Source organism: Apostichopus japonicus, chromosome 2, assembly GCF_037975245.1.
Source record: "Apostichopus japonicus isolate 1M-3 chromosome 2, ASM3797524v1, whole genome shotgun sequence".
Taxonomy (NCBI): Eukaryota; Metazoa; Echinodermata; class Holothuroidea; order Aspidochirotida; family Stichopodidae; genus Apostichopus; species Apostichopus japonicus.
In genome coordinates this window covers 1,145,228-1,168,261 of record NC_092562.1, presented here as the reverse complement: position 1 = coordinate 1,168,261, position 23,034 = coordinate 1,145,228, and the positions used below count along the sequence as shown (strand labels likewise).

Here is a 23,034-nt window from a genome sequence, read left to right as displayed (position 1 = left end):
GACCTGTGGATATGGTTTCCCAACTTTCACTGAAATATTGTACCTAGTATTACAGCTATTTCAAACAAACGGATTTGACACAATAGTACAAACAAGAACCTGGTTTCTGTGTTCGAATAACAAGTAGCTTCAATCTTACAACAACACAATTTAATACGAAAATATACTTTACTGCTTAGGAGCGGTTCCTTGTGCCAAGAATAGGTGCTGAAACTAGCCTTTGCTTTAGATAGTGAAAGGAGACTTCGTGCTTCTCCTCCCATGCCCCCAACAATTGGTTAGTCACAGACTTACCAGAATTCTTTGGGAATCTCTTATAGCCCAATAAGGCATGGAGGGGTTTTGCAATCTTTGCGAAGTCTGGAACAAACCTCCGATAGTACCTTGCCCCCTAACAAAACTCTCAACTCCCTCTGCGTCTTAGGTGTAACCCATTTGTGTATTGCCCTAGTCTTTTCAGGATCTTGAGCAATCCTGTTAGCACCCACCACATGACCAAGCTAGTGACCTTGTTCAGTAATAAGTTGCACTTTTCAAGTTTGACATTTAGGTTTTACTTAACGGGTACATCATTGTTTGTGATAATTCGGTGAGACACACTGTCACAGAAACCAATATCATTGTCCCCTTAATACTTAACACGTCTATAAACCGTTGTAATAGTGTTTTCACCTGCTGTTGTTCAGTCAGGGAAATGTTCCTTATATTTATTCCATTAAACAATTCTGATGGCAGGTCGTTGCTATCAGAAGGAATTTGTTCAATCATGACCTCTGTTTTATTGACAGAGGCTATTTTGACCTGGGGGTAAAGCGATGCATGAGTCAGACTCACTATGGGAGTTCTGTAAATGCAGCTGATATTGTGAATATCAGCTGAATGGCGAAAATTTCTTATGCTACGTTCTTTGTTCTTCACACTGTATATATCACACTGTGGGTGAGCGGTTTGACAATGTATGAATGTTAGATGTTTTTTTATTTGAACCCTATGTTAATGACATTAATATTTTCCATCTGGTATCCATTTGCATACATTATTTTGATAGTGTTATGCGGTTATAAGCTACTGTATGATGTCATTGCTAAGCGCTGTTATATGCTAATGTATGATGTCTTTGCTTAATGTTGGTATAAGCTACTGTATGATGTCTTTGCTTAATGCTGTTATAAGCTACTGTATGATGTCTTTGCTTAATGCTGTTATAAGCTACTGTATGATGTCTTTGCTTAATGCTGTTATAAGCTACTGTATGGTGTCTTTGCTTAATGCTGTTATAAGCTACTGTATGGTGTCTTTGCTTGATGCTGTTATAAGCTACTGTATGATGTCTTTGCTTAATGCTGTTATAAGCTAAGTACTGTATGATGTCTTTGCTTAATAATGCTGTTATAAGCTACTGTATGGTGTCTTTGCTTGATGCTGTTATAAGCTACTGTATGGTGTCTTTGCTTGATGCTGTTATAAGCTACTGTACGTTTGGGAGTGAGGATACATGATCAGGTTTAATGCACTTATATATGTCTGATCTATCCAATTACAATATCTGTATCTTAATTTATGCAGTTGTTAAGTATAACTGTTCATTTGACCAATCAGGTCGTGCACACTTGTGCATGCCTGTTTCTGATATGTGTGTTCTGGAGTATAATTTGAAGGTAGTCCTTTATTAGCCCTCTAGTAGGGGCCCCTACAGTACTAATCTAGAAGTATTTTGTTAGGGCTCCTGTAATCTGTAATCTAAAATCTGTAAATCATCCTTTGTTTCTCAGACTCTGTGTTATAATGAAGAATAACATTATTGTTCAACAGTGACGAAACTCTCTTCCCCCTATTAAATTGTGCATTTTCCCACTCGGATTCCATATGCTTTGTGTAAGGTTTCTACTCTACTTCAACAAAGAAAATCAGCCTTCTTTTCAATGAAATTAAAGGAAAATTTGTAGAATAAGTCCCACCTTGTTTCTTCTCATAGCTTGCCTGTAGAAGTCAAAGTACAAAACTCCAAAAGGAAGGTGTAGATCCATGAACTTGATATGTAATTGTCCAAATTCGTAATTATGCAAAAGCTTCATTATCATGTGAATAAAATAGCTGCCAAAGTTGTCATTTTGTCTGCAGGACATGCTACTGTACATTAAATTTTCTCATATGCAATACTGTATGGGAAAGAACCACTTAACCCAGTTTATCATTCTTTTTGTATGCATAAGTACAGTGTGTTTGTAGGTCAACAGATGTCAAAGTCTGAAAACCTTGTAACTCCAAATGATAAGCTTGGTTGAGATCATGCTATACATGTACAGTATATCTACCTTCATATAGTGAGCATGGCAACTTCTGCTGAGATGAATGTTCATTTGAGGTCGACAGCAGTCAAAGTCTACAAGCTTTCTAAATAAAGAGAGCTTGTAAAAAAGTCCTAAATTATTTCAAATCTAGCATGGGAAATGTATGAGAACTCTATTGTTTCTTTGCATTCACAATCTTGTATTATCGATAGAAACAATACCATGGTATATTTCACTTATATTAGTTTGAAATATTTGGTACTCAAACATTGCTGTTTGTTTTTATTATCTGACAAGTCCCTGTTAAAGTAGAAGCCCCCAAAATCAAACATTAATACGGCAGAGATATTGAGAGCATATCTGTACCCTTAGAGCTGAATTGAACTTGGGTGTTTAGGTATTCGTCTATGGTACTGTGCGAAAGAAGGTTATTGACATATATGTTTTGTAGATTTCTAACACTACTTTAAGGTTTACAATTTAACATGATTTTTGTGCTCCTATTGGATGTTATCATTTGTCACCTTCTTCTCATTTAGGTTGTCCAGTTTCACCATGTCAGTATGGAGGGACCTGTGTGAATAACGTATGCAGCTGTCCACCAGGACTTACAGGACCAACTTGTTCCAATGGTAAGTTACATACAATTGTGTAAGTAGAATGTGCAGCCAATAAGTTAAAAACAATGGGGGAAAAACAGCACTCTGGGCACTAAACCTAGATCTGCATTTCTAAAATGCATGATGATTTAGGAAGCAAATGTTTTCATATATAATTAAGCTCCCTTGATTATAAGGAGATGATACATACTGTACTGTACTGGTAGCCATTCATGGAGAATACAATACAGCGTATGCAATGTATTTACAATATGTGAAGATCTTCCATATACCTAACATGGTGGCTGAAGAAAGGTGCACAGTGGGACATGTAACTCTCCTACACCAATTTATATGGCTGAATATAGAACTGTGTCTGATTAAGTAAAAAGTAAACAATGTAAACACTTTTAAAAGCTCCTCACTCACTGCCGTTACAAAGCTTACCTGCCCTAGTTTACCCTTACCTGCCCTTACAAAGCTTAACTGCCCTAGGTAACCCTTAACTGCCGTTACAAAGCTTAAACCTGCCCTAGTTTACTCTTACCTGCCCTAGTTTACCCTTACCTGCCCTTACAAAGCTTACCTGCCCTAGTTTACACTTTACCTGCCCTTACAAAGCTTAAACCTGTCCTAGTTTACCGTTACCTGCCCTTACAAAGCTTAAACCTGCCCTAGTTTACCCTTACCTACCCTTACAAAGCATACCTGCCCTAGTTTGCCCTTATCTGCCCTTACAAATCTTAAACCTGTCCTAGTTTACTGTTACCTGCCCTTACAAAGCTTAAACCTGTCCTAGTTTACCCTTACCTGCCCTTACAAAGCTTACCTGCCCTAGTTCACCCTTACCCCCCAGGTGAAAATTCCAGTTAATACCTGTTGAACTGGTTTTAACAGGTACCTGTTGCAACTGGTATTTGGTGACAGGTAATAACAGGTATTAAATGGTATTAACAGGTGTTAACTGGTGTTGACAGGTATTAACTGGTATTAACAGGTTTCAACTGTTTTCAACAGGCATAACAGTTTTTAACTGGTATTAACAGGTATTAGCTGTTATTTACAGGTTTCAACTGTTTTCAATAGGCACAAGAGCTTTAGCTGGTATTAACAGGTATTAACTGGTAATAACAGGTTTCAACTGTTTTCAACAGGCATAACCGTTTTTAACTGGTATTAACAGGTTTCAACTGTTTTCAACAAGTTTCAACAGCTTTTAACTGGCATAAACAGGTATTAACTGGTAATAACAGGTTTCAACTGTTTTCAACAGGCGCAACAGCTATTAACTGGTAATAACATACTGTATGAACTGGTTTCAACTGTTTTCAACAGGGGTATAACAGGTTTTAACTGGTTCTGTTTTCAACATGTCTTTACTGGTATTGAAAACGTTTCAACAGGTAAGAACATGTATGGAAGGTTTTAAGCTGGTTATAACAGTAGGATTTTCCACAGGTTCAATTGTTTTCAACAGGTTATCTGGTGAAAACAGGTGGCGATGAATTTCAACAGGTTTAAAATTACTCTTTACAGTTGCACATGATGTAGGTCTAACACTTAACAAGCAAGTTAAGGCGAGGGAGAACTTCCAGCAGATGGAGTAAAAATCACTGTTAACAAAAATCTGAAAATATCATTTTATTCCAACAAAGTTAAGACAAGTTAATGGATCAAACATGAATGGCAAAAGTATAGTACTGCACAATAATGCAAAGTTGAGGGCAATGAAAAAGAAAACATAAATTTGGAGTCTAACAAGAAAGCAAACTTCTGAAGTAAACGCTTTCATATTACACATTAAAAACTTACATATATTATGAAATACCAACTAAATATGTTCATTAAAACAATGATTGGCAATTAAGAAAGGAACTCTATCTGTTAAAACAATATAAAGGTTAATTTTTTATTAATCATTATATCAAAATAAAAGTTACAGCTGAATAGATAAAAGTTATTCAAGAGTTAGCATTACCAAACTATGTAGTCTGCAATTCTGCATGCTAGGCAGACAATAATAATAGCTAGTCAGACAGTAACCTTTTGAAAGGAATTCATTCTTAAATTGGCTACAAATCAGATCTTAAAAAACAATATTTACCTACAAAGCATGTATTTGTAATGCATATTTATATTGAACACATATGTGATGACAATATACTGTCTATTCTGGAGTTTGAATAAAAATCTGAATACTGTTTAATGGCATTTGTACATACTGATTACTAGAAATGTTAGTTCTTTAAAAAAAATAGGCAAAAGTGGAAAGATGACTTTGCCAAGTAAAAGTCAACATCAGTCTATAATAGTCATGGTTAAACCACTTTCAATAAAAAACTGTCCAGAAGATCTCCATTGAAAACTTAAGTTGTAATTAACAGCAACATACTTTCCATTTCCTGAATTTAATTAAAAAACTAAATACCATATAATGGCAAACAATAACTGTTAAAAACATAATAATAAATATGGGTTTAATCCTACTTAGAAAACAGAACTGTCTGGAAACATTCCTCTGAAAAGTTAACTTGTCAGTGACAGCAATATGCTGTCAGTTTGAATAAAACTAAAGACTGTTTAATGGTAAGCAATAACCATTGAAAAAAAATAATATGATACTAATGTTTTAAGGCCTTCTTTGTTTTAAGGTTGATGCCAGCTTCTCGGATATATTGCTGAACCTTGTAGCTTCCTCAGTAAACTGCAGCTTTCTTTCAAACGTTCCACGAATTGTGCTGCAAGAAACAAAGCGTATGAACACTTAAGAATTGACTTATCATGATTAACAGTAACAGTGTGGTCCTAAAACTTAACAAACTCTCTTGCATTGCTAGATGAGTGCTTTCATGGAAAGTTAAGGTCAAACTTTCCTATGGTTTAGAATGTCTCACGATATTTATCTCTGTTGGTATCCAACCTGAATGGACTAGCAATCACAGTCTAACCAAGAACATTCTTTTGGTTTAGAATTTGGGTTTGCTCAATCTTTTGGTTGGAAAAACTACACCGCTATGGTAGTTTGATTGTAGGCTTCCTGTCAGAACTCAAAGGCAATTAAGAACCAACCAAAATGATATCAGTTGTTAACTCATGATACTGGAATGCATAATCCTACTGATAAATAGTTCTGTCAGTGTTAAAAAATTACTTTCTCCTGAAAAACAGCTTATTCAGTAAATTATATTGTACACTTGTGTACTAAGTCATGAGCTTGTAATATAAATGGTTACTTGTTTGAAAGCTTTTCATAATGACTAACCTTCCATAGCATTAACCTTCACGGGAGACAACAGCGGTTTTGCATCTCTGTCACTGTTGAATCTTGTGCAAGCATTCCCAACGACTTTTGTTTTCAAAGTGTTGGTACCCCAAATCAACACCAGTAAAGTCTTCACGAACATAGAGTGTTTCTCTTAACTACAAATGGCCTCCCACTTGTCTTCAGGAAGCCCAAAATCTGCACCAATATTGCCCTGTGAACAGAAAATATGATATACCTGTAAGCATATACAGACATAGCACATGGTAACTCACATTATCATAAACATACATTTACATTAAAATTTTATATCAACATATTGGGAGGTAAACATTTAAATCAAGGTCCCTCAAATTATAAGCCAGGAATAGCAGCTTTACCAAATAATTACTAGATTTGCACTATAACACCAAGTTATTTTTCAAAGCTTAATAACCATGTTTATAATTATCCCAATTCAGTAAACAATTGGCCAAACTTATGACGCTTGTACGTAAATGATGTACCAGACTGTTTTTTTTTTATATTATATATAAACAGGTTATGAAAAGTATTTAAATAATATCATTACACATTTGGGTACAATAGTTAAACTCACCTTTCCATCTTTTTTCTCTATGGCACTTGTTCCTTTGCTTTTTAGACTCTCGGATAAACTCTTAATATCATCTTACACCATTATGTCTTTAAGCCATATACGTTCTCCTCTTCTGTTGTTGCCTCCACACTGGTGTCGTACATCACAGGAAACCTCATCTGGATATTTGGTTTTTCAATTCTTCCTGGAAAAAGGAAATAGCAAAGCAGCAGTAGTCATCATTTGAAAAAAATGAAATAAAGTTGTCACCACAAAGTGATATGAGATTTGCTTCCACAATAGTCTAAAAAAAGAATCCCAAAGTTTGAAGCAGACTGTATAAAGCTGAACATTTGAACCAGAGTGTCATCATCATTGCAACCAGAATCAAATGCCCAGACTACAGAGATAATAAAACATGGGCTAAATCTTTGTTTGTTTTTAAGATCTAAAATACAAGATTTTAGAAACACAAATGCACTGAGCCAACTTATTTATAGGCCTAATTGTTTTAAGTTGTTATTTTGCTTGCTCACTTAACAAGTCTATTTAGACCTAGGCTAGAGAAGAAACAGTTCTTTGTCACACTAAGTTAGTTTGTCTTTCAGTCATTTTTTTAGTCTTACTAGTAGTAGTACTAAAGTATATAATACCGGTGACTAGCCAACATAATTTGTTCAGACTACTGTAACAGTAAGTTTGAAGGTCTAGCCTTGTTTTATTCAATATCACTATAGCCTGCCCATTTAGATTCACATGGGAAATTCAAGAAATCTTTAACAAATGAGTGTAGACCTAAGCTTCAACTATTGAAACTTAGTCCCAGCATTTGTTTGGAAATAAATTAGAAGATTATGTGCGACTGTTCAATCTAGTCCAATACACACATAACACATTGTTAATTGGTGTTTAGAATGCACAGTTTAGTGTTGAGAATGCACTGCAGTACTCAATAGAAAACCTAGGCTACTCACTGTCATTGCACTTGTGTATTGCGAAACGCTAGCCTAACAACGGTCACAAAAACTGCGTAGCGTAACGCTAATCATAATACTACTTTGTGCCAGTGCCTAACAATTAACGTTAGTTTTACCTCCAAGTTTAAGGAACAACAGGTAGGCCGATGGTGGCGGTTAATACTTCCATTCTTCTATAGATCTTCTTGGGTGATTAACAGTTGAAAGTTGCTTAGAGTGATCGTATTAAACTATGCCAAGCAATGCTTACGCTGTGCAATGCAAGTTGCCGTTGCTCCTCGGTTTCGAACAGTTAGTGTCGAAGTCAAAGTTCAACTTAAACCTCGTACAAAATGTGATTATCAAAAAAATTGAAAAAAATTGTCTTTGGCCTCCCAATTTGAGAGTTTTATGTCACTGAAAATTACAAATATCATTAAATGATATCAAAAATTTAAAACAACAGTAAATAAGAAAGGATTAAATCATAATACAATTTAAACATTAATTATTTTTATCTTGATCTTGACTTGGCAATATGCGTCTTACTTTCTTAGACTATGAATCACTGATCTAAATATAGATGCGAGCTCGTCTCAATCTTTTGATGTATGTGTATGCTACGTATTCATATACTATCTGGAAGAACTCTCTCATAAATTTAATATGTGAATTTTTTTTATTTTACCTTTACCTGTAATGTACCAAATAAAATAAACAATTCAGTGATCAGACATATGCTATACCACATCTTTGCAGTGCAAAGCCAGCGAGGGTGGGGAAGGGGGGGCAGGGGAAACAGTACCTCCACAAAAAAAAATTGGGGACGTGATGTCCGACGGTGAAAAAAACGAAGGGAGCAAAAAAAAAGGAAATAATTGCATCATTTTGCATATACTGTAAGCCCTTTTTGATAAACAAAAATTTTCAAGCCCCCCCTCCCCTCATAAACCTTCCCTGACAACGGTGATCCACCATTATGTGCCTTAAAGTGGAGACAGAAATTTGAACCAACTGGTACCTGTTGAATGCAACTGGTGTAACAGGTACCTGTTAAACCAGTTGTTTTCAACAGGTACCTGTTAAACCAGTTGTTTTCAACAGGTACCTGTTAAACCAGTTGTTTTCAACAGGTACCTGTTAAACCAGTTGTTTTCAACAGGTACCTGTTTAACTAGTTGTTTTCAACAGGTACCTGTTAAACCAGTTGTTTTCAACAGGTACCTGTTAAACCAGTTGTTTTCAACAGGTACCTGTTAAACCAGTTGTTTTCAACAGGTATTTTACCTGTTGAAAGCAACTGGTTTAACAGGTACCTGTTAAAACCAATTGGTACCTGTTACAGCTTACAGGTAATTTACCTGTTGCAACAGGTAATTAACTGGTATAAACTGGTTTTGGTCACAAAACCTGATAAAACCAGTTGTCGTTAACAGGTACCTGTTAGTCCCTGTTGGTTCCGGTTAAAACCAGTTGAAATTGTAACAGGTATTAACAGGAATTTTCTCCTGGGCCGCCCTTACAAAGCTTAAACCTACCCTAGTTTACATCTAGGAGATACAATATGTCAGATAAGGAGACCTGACTGACTCACAAATCTTTACAACTGATGATTGTTAAAAGCCTTGAACTGTATTACTTTAACTTTCTCTAATCTTTTGTATTTTTATTAATTAATCATCTGTTTGAATTTGCAACAGCATCTTTATCTTGCATCAATTTAGACCATCCAAAGAAACACTGAGTACATTTAAAGTGTGTGCTGACTTGACACCTGGAACAATGCTTTCTTCACTGTACACTGCAGGACTCTGTGGCTTGTGTTGAGCTGCATTTGGATTTTTTTTTTATCTTGAGTCTGTCTTTGACAGCCAGGACTCAGAACAGAAATCAACTTTGTCTCAGACTCCAGATACTGCTGTGGTAAAGTACACTGCAACAATGAATATTGACACATATGAATGCTTTGTGGCTCTCCATGCTGTACATTCAACAAGTAGATGTCTACCTGATGTCTACAGTACTGTAGGTAAATGTCAAGTGATGATTGATTGCATCAGTGCCGACACATAACTCTTAGCTTATTCTTTTCACCATCTACAGTATGTGCATTTTCTTATGAAAGCCTATTGACATCATAGGGAAAGCTGTGGCAAATATCAAACTATCAATTAATCCTGCCTACAGATTATTGATTTGATCCAATGAAAACCTAATGATATTCTTTTGGTATCCTACCTCACTCTGTCAAGGCTCATCTATTTTTTTTTTGGCCGAGTGTGCATACAAATTTTATTAGCTCAACCCTCTAATGTGGGTAGAGCTTATGTGATACTGTAGCTGGGAATATATGTCTGTCTCCTTTTAAAATGCCTACTTCTTCAATTGCTGGCTGATTTCTGCAATGAAGATGCCACAGTGGAATAGCAATACAGCTAGTTAATGAATATATAATTGCATAAAGGGAAGTGGTAATTCTTTGCAATTTTCATCATTTTTCAGTATCTTAGCATTCTTTTTAGAGTTCTCACTCCTTTGAAAATGTGGATATAGGATAAGGTAGTGAGGTTTATCTGGAGGGAGAAAGCTTATCAGGATGAGAAACAGCCAAAAGTCATAAGTCATTGCATATCAGAAAGCAGATTCTTCCTATGCCAATTATGTACTTACCCATGTGTGTCAATTGTCCTAAAGGTGTATCACTCTTATCTTTGAAAAGCATGTCTTTTGGCTCAACTCCACTTTGCCAATATGGTCAACAACTTTCTTGTAGTCTCTTTTTAAATGATGAAGTTTATTTTTTCCTTCCTTTGATGACCTTGTATATCCTGCACGACAAAGTTTCCCACAAATTTCTTTGAACACCAAAGAATTCCGGGAAGTTCCGTCCATCTTTTTAAGAACCTCTGTGATTCCCCATATGTCAATGAGAAATCCTAGTTCTTCGTCGGACCACATTTTTCCTCCGACATTTTCCGCGCCCGTATTGTTTCAACAGTGCTCAGTATAGTGTTTGCCCAATGAATTTGCTGTGTACTTTCTTCAATTAACTACACATATATGTACTGTGAGTAGCTTGGTAGTACAGTACAATGCTTGTGAATCGACGTAATACTGTACAAAAGGCCTACGCCAAGTTACGCGCGTTGACTGTGGTTAAAGAAAGGATGCTGTGTCATAGTACCGTCATAGGTCACCGTGATCTGGGGTCACCTTGATCCACTGAGCTTTCATACACAGCATTTTAATCAACTGCTACAGATCTGATCTACCCTTGTCGGTGGATCAACATCTCAAGATCTGTTGACCCAGGGAGCGTTCCCACACAGAAGTTGATTAAGAGTGGTTGATTTGACCTGGATCTCATCAACTGCTCGAGATCAAGTGGAATCCTCAATTCCATGAGTAATTTGCTAGAACTACTGTCAGGGCAGAACTTGCTAGTCAGTGTGACCTGATTCCCTTGTGTTGTTCAGCTACCAATGCTTTACCATGTGCATTGGCCATGGAGCTGTATGCATAATTTAGTAGTAGTTTCTTGCAACTATGCAGTAGTTATTAACTTATTTACCGTAAAGTGCAGTGAAAGTTGTAGAAAAATAGAGACCATTTAGGGAAAGTCCTTCGAAATGCAAATAAGACAAAAACTAATACTCTAGACATTTTTGGCTCTTTCAAAATAATACATAATATTTGTTGTATGCTAACATATGTAGGCCATCAGGGCCTCAAATATTTGAGGCCCAATTTTGGTAAAATGGGCCCAGATTTTATTTCCACCTTAAATGCATTTTGGGACACATTCTTTTGGCCCAATATTTTGTGATCATTTGGGCCCACACTTTTTGGGACCATTATCTTGAATTTTTTTTATGTGGCCCAATTTCTTTTGGGAGGGACCAAAAGTTTAAAATTGTAATAACTCCACAACCTTCAATCAGATTATATCCAAACTTGGAATATAGTTGTTGGTTTGATAGCTGGTACATGTGGGCATAATGATATTGGTTGGTGACATACAGTTTATCACTTTACTATTCCCAAAGCCTGTTGGGCTCTTGTTAAGAGTTTGGTACTGCATTTATTAAATGGGAAATTCAAAAAATGCTTTCAGTATCACCTAGTATGAGATAACAAATATTGCCAAGGTTTAAATAAATTACTATGCTGATAAAGTCACTTCAGCTCCATTTCACAAACTGACTATGTGTAATCATACTTAGATATACAATGTTAAGCCTCAGAATCTACACTAAGCTGTGATGCATGAGACATACAGTATCTTTGAACTCAGCATGGTCATGGTCCCTTAATGATTTTGCAAGTGACAAAAGAAAGTTCCTTAGATTAAAATCAACAGTAGTGGCATCGCCAAGGGGGGTGGGGGCACATGCCCCCAAACAAAAATTGGGCCCCTCCAGGTGCTCCCCCTCCCAGATTCGATTTGTAGTGTTAACAAAATTACTCAAACAAAACCTTATTTTACAAAGGACGAAACGTATTATGTTCTACAGTAAAACTTCTTTCCACTGACCATCACAATAACCAGCTGTTTTCTCACTTACAAGGTCACAAAGGCTGCGGCGTGAATCGCTAGTCTGCATGAATTTTCAACACTCTAATTTAAAACATTATCAAAGCAAAATGGTTAATTTCCATTTTTGTATAAATTTTTATAATGCCTCAATTAAAAACGTAAATATCAGACACAATAAGCCTGAAAATTCTTGAACAGAAGTTGCAAAATATAGCACCAGATTGCATCTAAGGACCCTCAATAAATCAAAATTTCTCTAACACCCCTCCCCAAGGATGGCATTAACAAATAAATATTGTGCCCCCTAATTAAGTGCTGTGCCCTCCCTGTGGCCCCCAGATTGAAATGTGTGGTGATGCCACTGATCAACATCAAAAACCTCTGTTAAAGTTGGCTTTATCATGGTAAACAAATGGGCCTAATGAATTGAACACAACTTGTGTAAGTACTTGCATACACTTTTACAGTATATATTATGGACTGAACCACAGGTCAGCAAACTGTAGCCTTCAAGACTTCAAGCCTGTATACTTTAGCATGTACAACATAACATATATAGGCTACACTTTAGGTTATTAGTTTAAAAGGTCTACCTGTGCTAGGCTATTATAATATACTGTAACAGATGGACAATAACCATGTAGAAATTTTCATCTTTTATTTCATATATTTGTCATGAGAATATACTACTGTAGAGTACATATGCATCAATCCTTAAATGTGAACTAACTTTCACAACAGCTCAGCAGATCAATGTTACAATTAATATATATATATATATATATATATATATATATATATATATATATATATATATATATATATATATATATATATATATATATATATATATATATATATATCGTATCAAGCACATCCAAGTTTCAGAGAGTTGGTCAATCTGTTTCTAATTCCATTAAAAGATATTATGATATTTTGTCACATAAACCAGCTATCATAAATATGTCTTGACCAGTGATTTGTATTGAATAAGCATTTTCTTTCTTGCCAGTGGACTGCGATGACTATCCTTGCTTCTTTAGAAATAGTACTTGTATACGTGGGCCTCCAGACATGTGCAGTTGTCCACCAGGAAGATTTCCTCCATTTTGTACAATAAGTATGTACTGACATTCTAAAATTTTATCATATCTTACATCATATTTATCTTGCTTTATGTTCCTTTTTGATGTTATTATAAAATTTATGGTATTTTCAGTTTAAAATGAACATGTTGAATATTACTTGTGCTGTTTATCCTCATTTATCATCAAACATTTATTTATTATGAACTGCGACATTAAGCCCAAAACAATCAACAATGCAGGCCATACACAGTTAACCACTCTTTGGTAGGGTGTGTTACTACTGCATATACAGGTATACTACTGTCTTATATAGAATAATGTTAGAAAAGTTAAGTAAAGCCTGGGTCTTTGTCAACTCAAGCTGTTTTCAATATGGTAGTGTTGTTAGTCCTAGTACTAGAAGCTGGATAGGTAACACAACAAGTATGTACTGACGACATAATTTCATTCTTCTGTAACATATTTTACGTAATCTTTGTCATGCTTTATGTTTACTCCTGATGTTGTTATTAAAGGTTATTGTGTATATTGTCAGTTCAAACTGAACATATTTTCATGTTTATTCTGAAAATATTGAGAGTGATGGAAAAATGTGCAGTTAACTTTGTTTTCTTTAACATTTTGTGAAGGAAACGTAAAGGTGTATCCTTTGCAATCAGGATAATTAGCACAATGAACAATATTTGACCATTTCTACTCCTGAAGCTATTTGTAACCTCTCATACTTGTATTAACAGAAACAGTCTATCTTTGCTCCAATCATCTAAATATTTCACTGACAAGCTTTGTAACAAAACCATTTCAATAAAATGTTTACCTTGTTTTCCTCAATTAGATGTGTTTCTCATCATATGTTATCATTTCTTTGTCACCATGTACTAGGTTGTCAGGACAGTGACAGCTGGCAATATTCTTGTGTGAATGGTGTCTGTGTTGGTGACGTCTGCAACTGTGATGCAAACTTTGCAGGTCCAACATGTGGGAGTGGTTAGTATTCTTAGTATCTTATATATCATTCTAATTCTGTTTCATTTTGTGAGATGTTGTGCCCAAATACAGTATTTGGTAGCATTGCATGAATATTAGTCAGTATACTACAGATTTATACAAGTTAAACAAGATCCTGCTCCAGTTGGTGGACTTTTCTCTTTCTATGTTTTCATCTTGTTTAGTGATAAACTGATGTTCAGAGAATGGGATTTTGCATATCATAGAAGGGCAGTTGATACCAATAAACCTCACAAATATTGCCCAGTCTCAACTTTTAAGTTGATTAATATGTACTGTTTGGTTAAACAAAGGGAACATTTTAAATGTAACCTCACTTGTCACCTTTTATCATAAAATATTAATATGATTTTGTAAAGGCATTTGTTCCCAATGAACTGTAAGCAAGGAAAACTGTGGTAAAATGTGATTTATAAAGTCTTGTATTCCTTTGGATGGTCACAGTGAGAGCTCTAAGATCATTGACAACTTGTAGTGAGTGAGGTAAGAGATGATATTCATTAACACACAGTCAGTGTGTCAGAATATATACTGTATGACATTGTAGGCATGTAAATATCACATTTGTGTAGGACAGTGGTCAGAATTGTAAATGTGATCCTTTGCTTGCAAAGTTACATTCATTGTCAAAACAAACATGAATGAAGATACTCTATAAGTGCAGTGTAATTAATGCATTTGACAGGGTCAGATATATGCCTTGAAGATGGCTAATTACTCTGTATTCTTCTTATATCCATTAACAATGCCAAAGCTGTATGTTTTATTAAATTTAAACTATTTATTGTGTGTCTAGTGAAAATCGGCAATGTTCATCCCTTTGTCATGAACTGTGTAGCATGATAACCACATATTCTCAGTAGAGAATTGGTCAGTTGATATTAATTAATGTAGAGATTAAGGACTCAACACATATGGAGAGATTGTTGATAATGTAGGCTAATAAGATAGAGAGTGTTGATAAAGTAGGCTAACAATAGAGAGATTGTTGATAATGTAGGCTAATAAGATAGAGAGAGTTGATAAAGTAGGCTAACAGTAGATAGAGTGTTGATAATGTATGCTATGAAGATATCTAATAGAGTAGATAATATAGGCTAATAAAATAGAAAGTGTTGATAATGTAATGTAATAAGATAGAGTTGATAGTGTAGGGGAATAAGATAGAGTTGATAATGTAGGCTAATAAGATAGAGTTGATAATGTAGGCTAATAAGATAGAGAGTGTTGATAAAGTAGGCTAACAGTAAAGAGAGTGTTGATAATGTATGCTATTAAGATATCTAATAGAGTAGATAATATAGGCTAATAAGATAGAGAGTATTGATAATGTAATGTAATAAGATAGAGTTGATAATGTAGGGGAATAAGATAGAGTTGATAATGTAGGCTAATAAGATAGAGAGAGTTGGTAATTTAGGCCTTGTTAGAGAGAGAGGTACTGATAGAAATATCGAGAGAAAGAGAGCTCACCGAAGAAGCATCATGATAACACTCAATGTGAGTATCATGACTTGAAATTTTTCAACTAGCAAGATGACCAAACCAATGACCCAATACAGAGTAAACAGGTACTTGACAATAAGTTAATTTTAAATTAATTATTAATTAATGGCGGTTGGAATGGAGGCAAACTTAAAGAAAGCCTTCATCACTTTGGCATTATGGAAATGTTTTATGTTACTTCAACACCAAGTACTATGCAGTTCTGTTCTTTTACAAAATAAGTTAATAAAGGATTCTGATTTCAGATATTCATTACTATAATGAATTGAGACTTGACTTAATTGAGACTTGCCCTCGGTGACTTGAGACTTGACTTGAGACTCATTTGGTAAACACAATAACTCTTCATGTGTAGCATGCATAAACATCATACTAACTACTGTACATTAATGCTCCTCAGTGAGTTCTTGACTGTTTATAGTATTGGTGGAGGTCAAATGTCACTTGAGGTAAAAATATGAAACGCTTGTAAACAAGCTCACTCAACAGTTATTGGAAGCTTTGGTGAATCATATAGATGAGTTGTTCGTGCCCCTCGATGTTTACTATCTTTATCGCAGTTTACAATGGATGCCAAAAGTCATATGAGTCCACCATTGGTCAAAACCATGTAAAGCCGGTAACTCAATATGTGTAGCTTTGATCAATCTCATAGTTGGTGTGCAGGTGCCTCTCTGTGGATTCTTGGTTCTGGTATTGTTTTTGGTAACGTTCATGTCAATTGAAGTCAACAATGTTCATAACATGAAAACATTGTAAACTCAATATAAAGTCCATCTTTCATTAGTCTCATTAGTGGTAAGTTTGTTTTTGGTGCAGGTCAAAGGTCGTTTGAGAACCTGCAAACCTTGTAAACCTTCAAATTAATTAATTTCAACTTGATACTGTAGGTGAATCTTTTACGTATGCATGTAGATGATATATAACATGTAGATACCTCTTAATGAGTTCTTGACTGATATTGTTTTTAATTAGGGGTCAAAGGTTGTATTAGGAGAGCAGTGCTCAAAATCCGAACAGTTTGAAACAGGCTTTATTGAGTGGTAAAGCTTTTGATAAATCTTAAACTTGGTTCAAACAGAATTCTATTGTTGGTACAGTATGTTGTTTTTTGTGGACAGATTTTGTTTCAGTTCAGCTTAACCCACACTCTCAGTAGTACCACAGACAAAAGGACTTATTTATAATATTGTGTACATACCAAGTAGACCATAAAATCTGTTAAATATTGCAACTAACTACAGTTGCATTTGTTTCTGATAGCAGACACACTTTTACTGGGACTCTTCATCACACTTGGTCCTTGTCAGCTCAGTTGAAGTGAAGAGGTCAAAAGTTACCTAAATTGCAAGGCTGGACAGATGGTTGTTAGAGGTTGTCTATAGAAAGTACAGTTAAACATTGAATAGTTTTCAAATACTTTCAATGAATATAAAGATAGAGTCATGAATGAATCATTGAATACTAAGAGTTGGTTGGTTGCTGAAATGAACTGGTAGCTCTGGTTGGTGAAGAACATAACATTTTGATGGCATCACAGTGCATCATGAAAACCTGAAATGCTGCACTTAGGAAAACCTTTGCATAGGATGTAGGCTTTGCTCATCAGTTTTCTACTTGGTTGGAGTCAACAAGTGATTGTTGCAAATACTGTACCTCTGTAACTGTCAAGAGAGCTGAAAATTTGTGATGTTTTTGGTGGTTACTTCAAAACTATGGTCACAATTTAATCAGGTGAAAATGTGTTAACATTTTAAACTAAGTCAAGAAATCACAGTCTTCTGGGGTTTTACAAAGTAATGAAGACAAAGAACTTGCACAGCAAAACAAAGTGAGTCTTACAAAATCTACTAGAGATAATTGATTGTTCCTTTTGTGTCATCATTTTTTGTGTGAATATCCCACAGTTGTAAGTATTTTCTTAATTGAACATCTCAAATAATAACTAAAAGAACAAGTTTCAACTTACATATTTTACACAGAATGTATTCAAAATAGACCTCAGTCATCCAAGCTGTCATTTTATATCTCAAGTTAATTGTGAGATATATTGAAATTCATCATATTTTACACCTTTAGCCATTGCTGCATATCTGAGTCCTTCGGCGATAACAGTCACTGAAGGACATGTTGGACAAAAAGCAGTTACCCTTCAAGTCTGTCGACAACCATCTTCAGAAGAAGTAACCCTTCAAGGTTTGGGCTTATTTTGCTTTAGTTTTAGAAAATCAAAGTGTTGTAAGCTTTGTGAATGCATTGTGATTTGATTTGGCTAAAATAAAAGGGCACGTAACAAGGTTTGACTAGACTTCTCATGGATGCAATCATATTGACAAGTTTCCAATGAAGAAACGATGAAAGTAACGTATATCATCTCAAGACAAGGGTGACTGAAACGTACAGGCAAGAGATAATAACCTCTCTAAACAAGTTGTTGAATTGAAATATGCCAATTAGGTAGCCCTGTTGGTAATACTAAAAGTCAGGCTATTTTAATGATGGTATGTTTCAATGTCTTTGTTGCAGTTAGCTGCTGGGTCTCATCATTTGTGGTCTTTCAAATATTTTTCTATCAAACTGTTTGTTGTGAGCCTCTTTAATTACTGTAAACTGTATTTGATCACATGCAACTTGACAGGTATGAGAGCAGTAAATTAGAGAGGGGGGGCTGGGGGGTGGGTTTTCATCTTTCAGCTTCACCTTGGTTAAACTAGATCTAAAATAAAAAATATCTCTTCTACTTGAGAGAAATAGTATGTCAGTATAATACAGGTAAAATAGGTTATATCAGATACCTTATCATGATAAATGAATAAGTCTTAATATGAATCATTTGCATGATTGTAGTCTTATAGTATGTTTGCTACCTTTTGTACCTTTCACGATTTTATTTTGAACACTAACTTTAATGACTTTAGACATTGAGTCTGAGCACAGGTTAAATAAAAAACTGACAACAGAGCACAGGGAATAATTTAGTGTTCAACTTTTGTGTAGCAGTTTTGGAGTCCCTGAGTTACGTTTCTAATAAAATACCACATGATCTCTGTGTAAATAACTGCTATATGTTTGCATTTATATAGCAATTTGACAATTTTGTATGTCATTTTGCAATGCGATACTAGAAGACGTAGGGTGCTTTTACACTAGAACCGGATCAGATCCCCTGATGTTATCATCTCTTCATGAGGTAACCTTATGTATTGATCTGGTCGCACTTACACTTGAGTTGTAAACTGATCCTCTGCAGCTTTTAACTGGATGTTGGTAATCAAATTTGATTGGAAATGTGTCATGTCCAGCCGTGGATCGTGAAGTACATACTCCAAACTTTCGTTGTCATGGTTGCATAGCCTTAGGGTGACAATACTACGCTATGTACGGCCCACACACACTCAATGTACGCAGGAATTAGCACATGCATGATACAGGACTGGAATTTCACACAAGAATGCATGTGACATAATGCAGTTACCTGATATCTCAGGTCTCTGTTGATGCAGGAGTGTTTCAGATCAGATCCTGGTTTCTGTCAGCATCAAAATAGGAGGATCAGATTCAGATCTGAACTGATCTGAACTTTTGGATCACAACAGCCGTGATCTTGACGTCAGGATCAGATCAGGGAGCCATAACAACTCCCTGATCAGATCCTGACATTGACGTCTGGTTCGTATCTAGTGTAAAAGCACTTTTATTCCCTGGACCAGCCTGTATTGACTATACTGATCAATAACTTATAGGTATCTTAGTAATGGTATCAGTCAGATATTATTAGTTGCTACAACCAACTTTATTGGACCTGATGAGTGGAGGTAAAAGTCTTTATATTTTTCCTTTGCTCTGTGTAAACTAGTTACTATCTGACAGCATCCTATTGCATGAGAAGAGCGCTGGTTGTAATATTGAGGCTTTCACATGTGAAACCTTTTAACTGAAGATTAAACACCCCAACTCAATAGCTCCCTATACATTAATTGGTTACTTAATTAATGTGCTGTGCATGTATCTTCTCTGTACAGCGTACACAAATCATGGCCTCGCATTGCCAGATGTTGACTTTGTGGCCTTTCCATTCGACGCTCGTCAAGATGTCACGATTAGTGCTGGACAGCCCTGCACTCCTGTGAATGTCTTTATTATATCTGATTTGACCCAAGAAACAATGAGTAAAGCTTTGTCTTTGGTCCTGTATGATCCACAACCATCATCAATGGTGCATTTTGTGCCTGGTAATGGCTTCACCACCATTACTATAATAGATGATGATCCTGGTAAGTATAGTGTAATAAATCATTCCTTAATACAAGCAAACCAAGTAATGGTTATCTTCACTGATAATGTAGCTTGAAAATACTATGCATGCCATATATTATGAACAATAATTCTCACCACAGTATTAAAGACAAGTTACTGGTCTAGCTATCAATGGTTTGTCTATGTTACTGGGAGGAGTTCTATCACTTACTCAAGCCGTGCTATGTAACTGTGAGTACCATGTTTAATACCTGTGATAAGATGTTGTGCACATGGTGCTAGCATTTCTTTAAGGGAAGATCATGAGAGCTGGCTGACATACTTTATGAAACTAAAAAATGTCAAAGTGTTGAGATGTCATAATGAGATAATAAATGTGCTTGCATGTGATATATGTTTGATAGAAAATACATATATTCATGTTGGAAGTAAGGGTCTACAGCTTATGTGTTACTAGGATTATAATGAGTAGATGTTAATTAAGTTAAACATTATAGACTTGCAGCTGCATGTTAGATTGACTTGTAACCAGTAACAGTAAATGCATATGTACCGTGCAATTTACCGATCTGCGCTATCTTAAGATTGCGCTGCGCGTTCTTAAAATCCTATAATTGCGCACCGATCTTAAGATTGCGCAAGGCCCGTCTTGCGCTTTTCATCGATACTGCGCGATCTTGCGATCGTAGCTGTATGGATTATCTGAATCAAATGATGGTGTCGGTACCTCATTAATTTTCTGCAACACTCAACTGACGTCATCATCAATCCTATGGGATGCCAAGGTGGAGATAATTCACGTCAGTTCGTAGGTATTATAAGTACTTAAAGGGACGGCTATAGACAGGTTTTTTCTAAAAAAAAATCTTTATTTCGCAATAAAAGTTGTATAGCCTACAAAAAGAGTCCCTCTAAAACATCAGTTTTCATTGGGCATGTTGATTTCCTTTATGATGGGGATCAATTTTGTCTCATTTCATGCATGTTCTAAGAATTATTCATTAGTTTTTCAGGTTGAACTGTGACACTACTAAAGGACAGCACTAAAGAAGATCAGCAACCAGTCTCCTTTTTCAGTCGGATTTCATCATTCTTATTAATCGATGTCCTCTCTGTTTAAGGATCTATCAAAACACATCCTCTCAATGATTAGAGTTTAAGAAATTCATGTAATAATCCTGTCAATTGTGTTAACAGGTTCTTTATTTACAGCACAACACATTAAAGCTAAAAACATTGGAATTCTCAATGCAGTGGCTGGCAACATTTATACAATATATAGATAATTTCAAGTTTACAGGATCATACAATGTATGATATTCGTCTTCATTCATTTACATTTGCTTCTAAATGCTGCCATAAGTACATTAGGATCGTTCCTAGTGGTATGAGTTAAAATGATTAAAATTACATCGTAATCAGGCACACAATGATAGATTAAATAAACATTCTGTGGTGGTAAAAAGGAGCTGAATTCAAACACATAATTAAACAGTTATTAACAGTGAATTATGGACTGTGATTGGTCTAATGTTACTTTTTGCATTTTTGTTGTTCAACTAACAGAGCCCTGTTCAAATGTTTTCACACTGCTAGGACTGTGTTCTGGTCCGGCTGCGTGCGCGGCTGTACATGTCGTATGGTATTTTGGATTGCGCAATGTACCTTGCAAGTTTAAATTTAGCGATCATTTTTTGAAGATGAACTGTGCGCAATCACTGGCGGATCCAAGGGGGGGGGGGCCAACGGGGGCCATGCGCCCCCCAAAGGTAAGCCAAAAGTGTTTCCGAACATCCCCTAAATCGTATGATTGGAAATTAAAAAAATCGAGAGGAATAGCAGTGGTAGACTAGTCTAAACCTTTTTGTTTTCTGGTTTTAAATTAAATGTATGATTAAATGAGGATTTACAGTTTATCACCATTTTGCAGTTACAGGCTGGTTGTAAGAGATTTATAACCTATGAAAAATAAAATTTCTTGAGAAAGATGATCCCAACTTTGTTTTATAAATATTTTAGGAAACTTTTTTTAGAAGTAAATTAACATCACCATTGTACACTTTTGCCGCACCAAATTGCATCTGGGGGGCACCCCCTCCCCTTTGACCCCTCCCCCATATCACTCTAACGCCACTTTGGCCCCTCCCAAACAAAGGCCCTGGATCCACCAGTGTGCACAATGTGTTTGAAAAGATTTTCTCTACATCCTCTGCTGGTTAATTGAAGTAAAATAATAAAAACATCACAAAGAGGGCAAACACGTTGGATATAACAATTTATTTTGAACTGCATGCATATCATCATTTGAGTGTGTACTTCTCACAACTACTAACGTTGGCCACCAAGGTCAGTTCAATACTAAAAAGTCACCAAACTGATTCACGCATATAAGGGCTGCATAGCCTAATGTTAGGCCTAGTTTTGACACTCAGCACTGGTATATAGCATGTGCCGATCGTAGCTGACAATGTCGTCTAGCAGAAAAGCTTTCTCTGGTTGCAATTTACTTTCACAATGCGAAAAAAACAGTAAATAGGAGAAACCAAAGTCAACAAATGATGGATGGAAGCTTTAACTTTTTTTTTTTTTTCTCCAGTATTTACAATTCACATTTCGGTTTTCTTAAAATAAAAAATAGTACCGAAATTCGGTCGGAAAAGACCGATTTCAGTACTAAAACCATTTTTCGCGATTTTCGCGAACGTTTAAACGAAAACTCACAGCCCTAACACTGGCTACCCGTATTTATTAAGTTTGTGTTGCGTAGAATTTGGTGTGTTTGATATCAAGAAAAACCTTGACCCCTCCTGCCATGTTCTTTCCCGTACAGGCCTACAGTTAACACTAGCAGCTTGCTATTAACAGCTTGCGCAATCTCAAGATCGGTGCGCAATTATAGGATCCTAAGAATGCGCAGCGCAATCTTAAGATAGCGCAGATCGGTAAATTGCGC

The 23,034-nt window shown here is 35.7% G+C and overlaps 1 protein-coding gene and 1 long non-coding RNA gene across 7 annotated transcripts in view; one reads left to right on the top strand and one right to left on the bottom strand.

Moving 5' to 3' along the window:
• The window catches only part of LOC139973315 (uncharacterized), a 219,420-nt gene that overhangs the window by 74,130 nt on the left and 122,256 nt on the right, over nt 1-23,034 (top strand). For 4 of the 6 annotated variants that reach the window (XM_071979949.1, XM_071979917.1, XM_071979956.1 and 1 more), the window contains exons 2-6: nt 2,831-2,923; nt 13,235-13,342; nt 14,193-14,297; nt 17,904-18,020; nt 19,847-20,098. The exons of the other annotated variants lie outside the window; for them this stretch is intronic. In XM_071979949.1, the coding sequence (XP_071836050.1) occupies nt 13,297-13,342; nt 14,193-14,297; nt 17,904-18,020; nt 19,847-20,098 (520 nt within the window). In that variant the 5' untranslated portion in view covers nt 2,831-2,923; nt 13,235-13,296. The remainder of the gene's footprint in view (nt 1-2,830; nt 2,924-13,234; nt 13,343-14,192; nt 14,298-17,903; nt 18,021-19,846; nt 20,099-23,034) is intronic. 6 annotated transcript variants of the gene reach the window in all.
• LOC139973310 (uncharacterized) lies at nt 4,519-8,007 on the bottom strand. Its single transcript, XR_011795184.1, has 4 exons — nt 7,823-8,007; nt 6,751-6,934; nt 6,153-6,366; nt 4,519-5,628 (listed from the first exon to the last, which is right to left on the bottom strand). It is a non-coding gene; the product is annotated as an uncharacterized lncRNA (long non-coding RNA).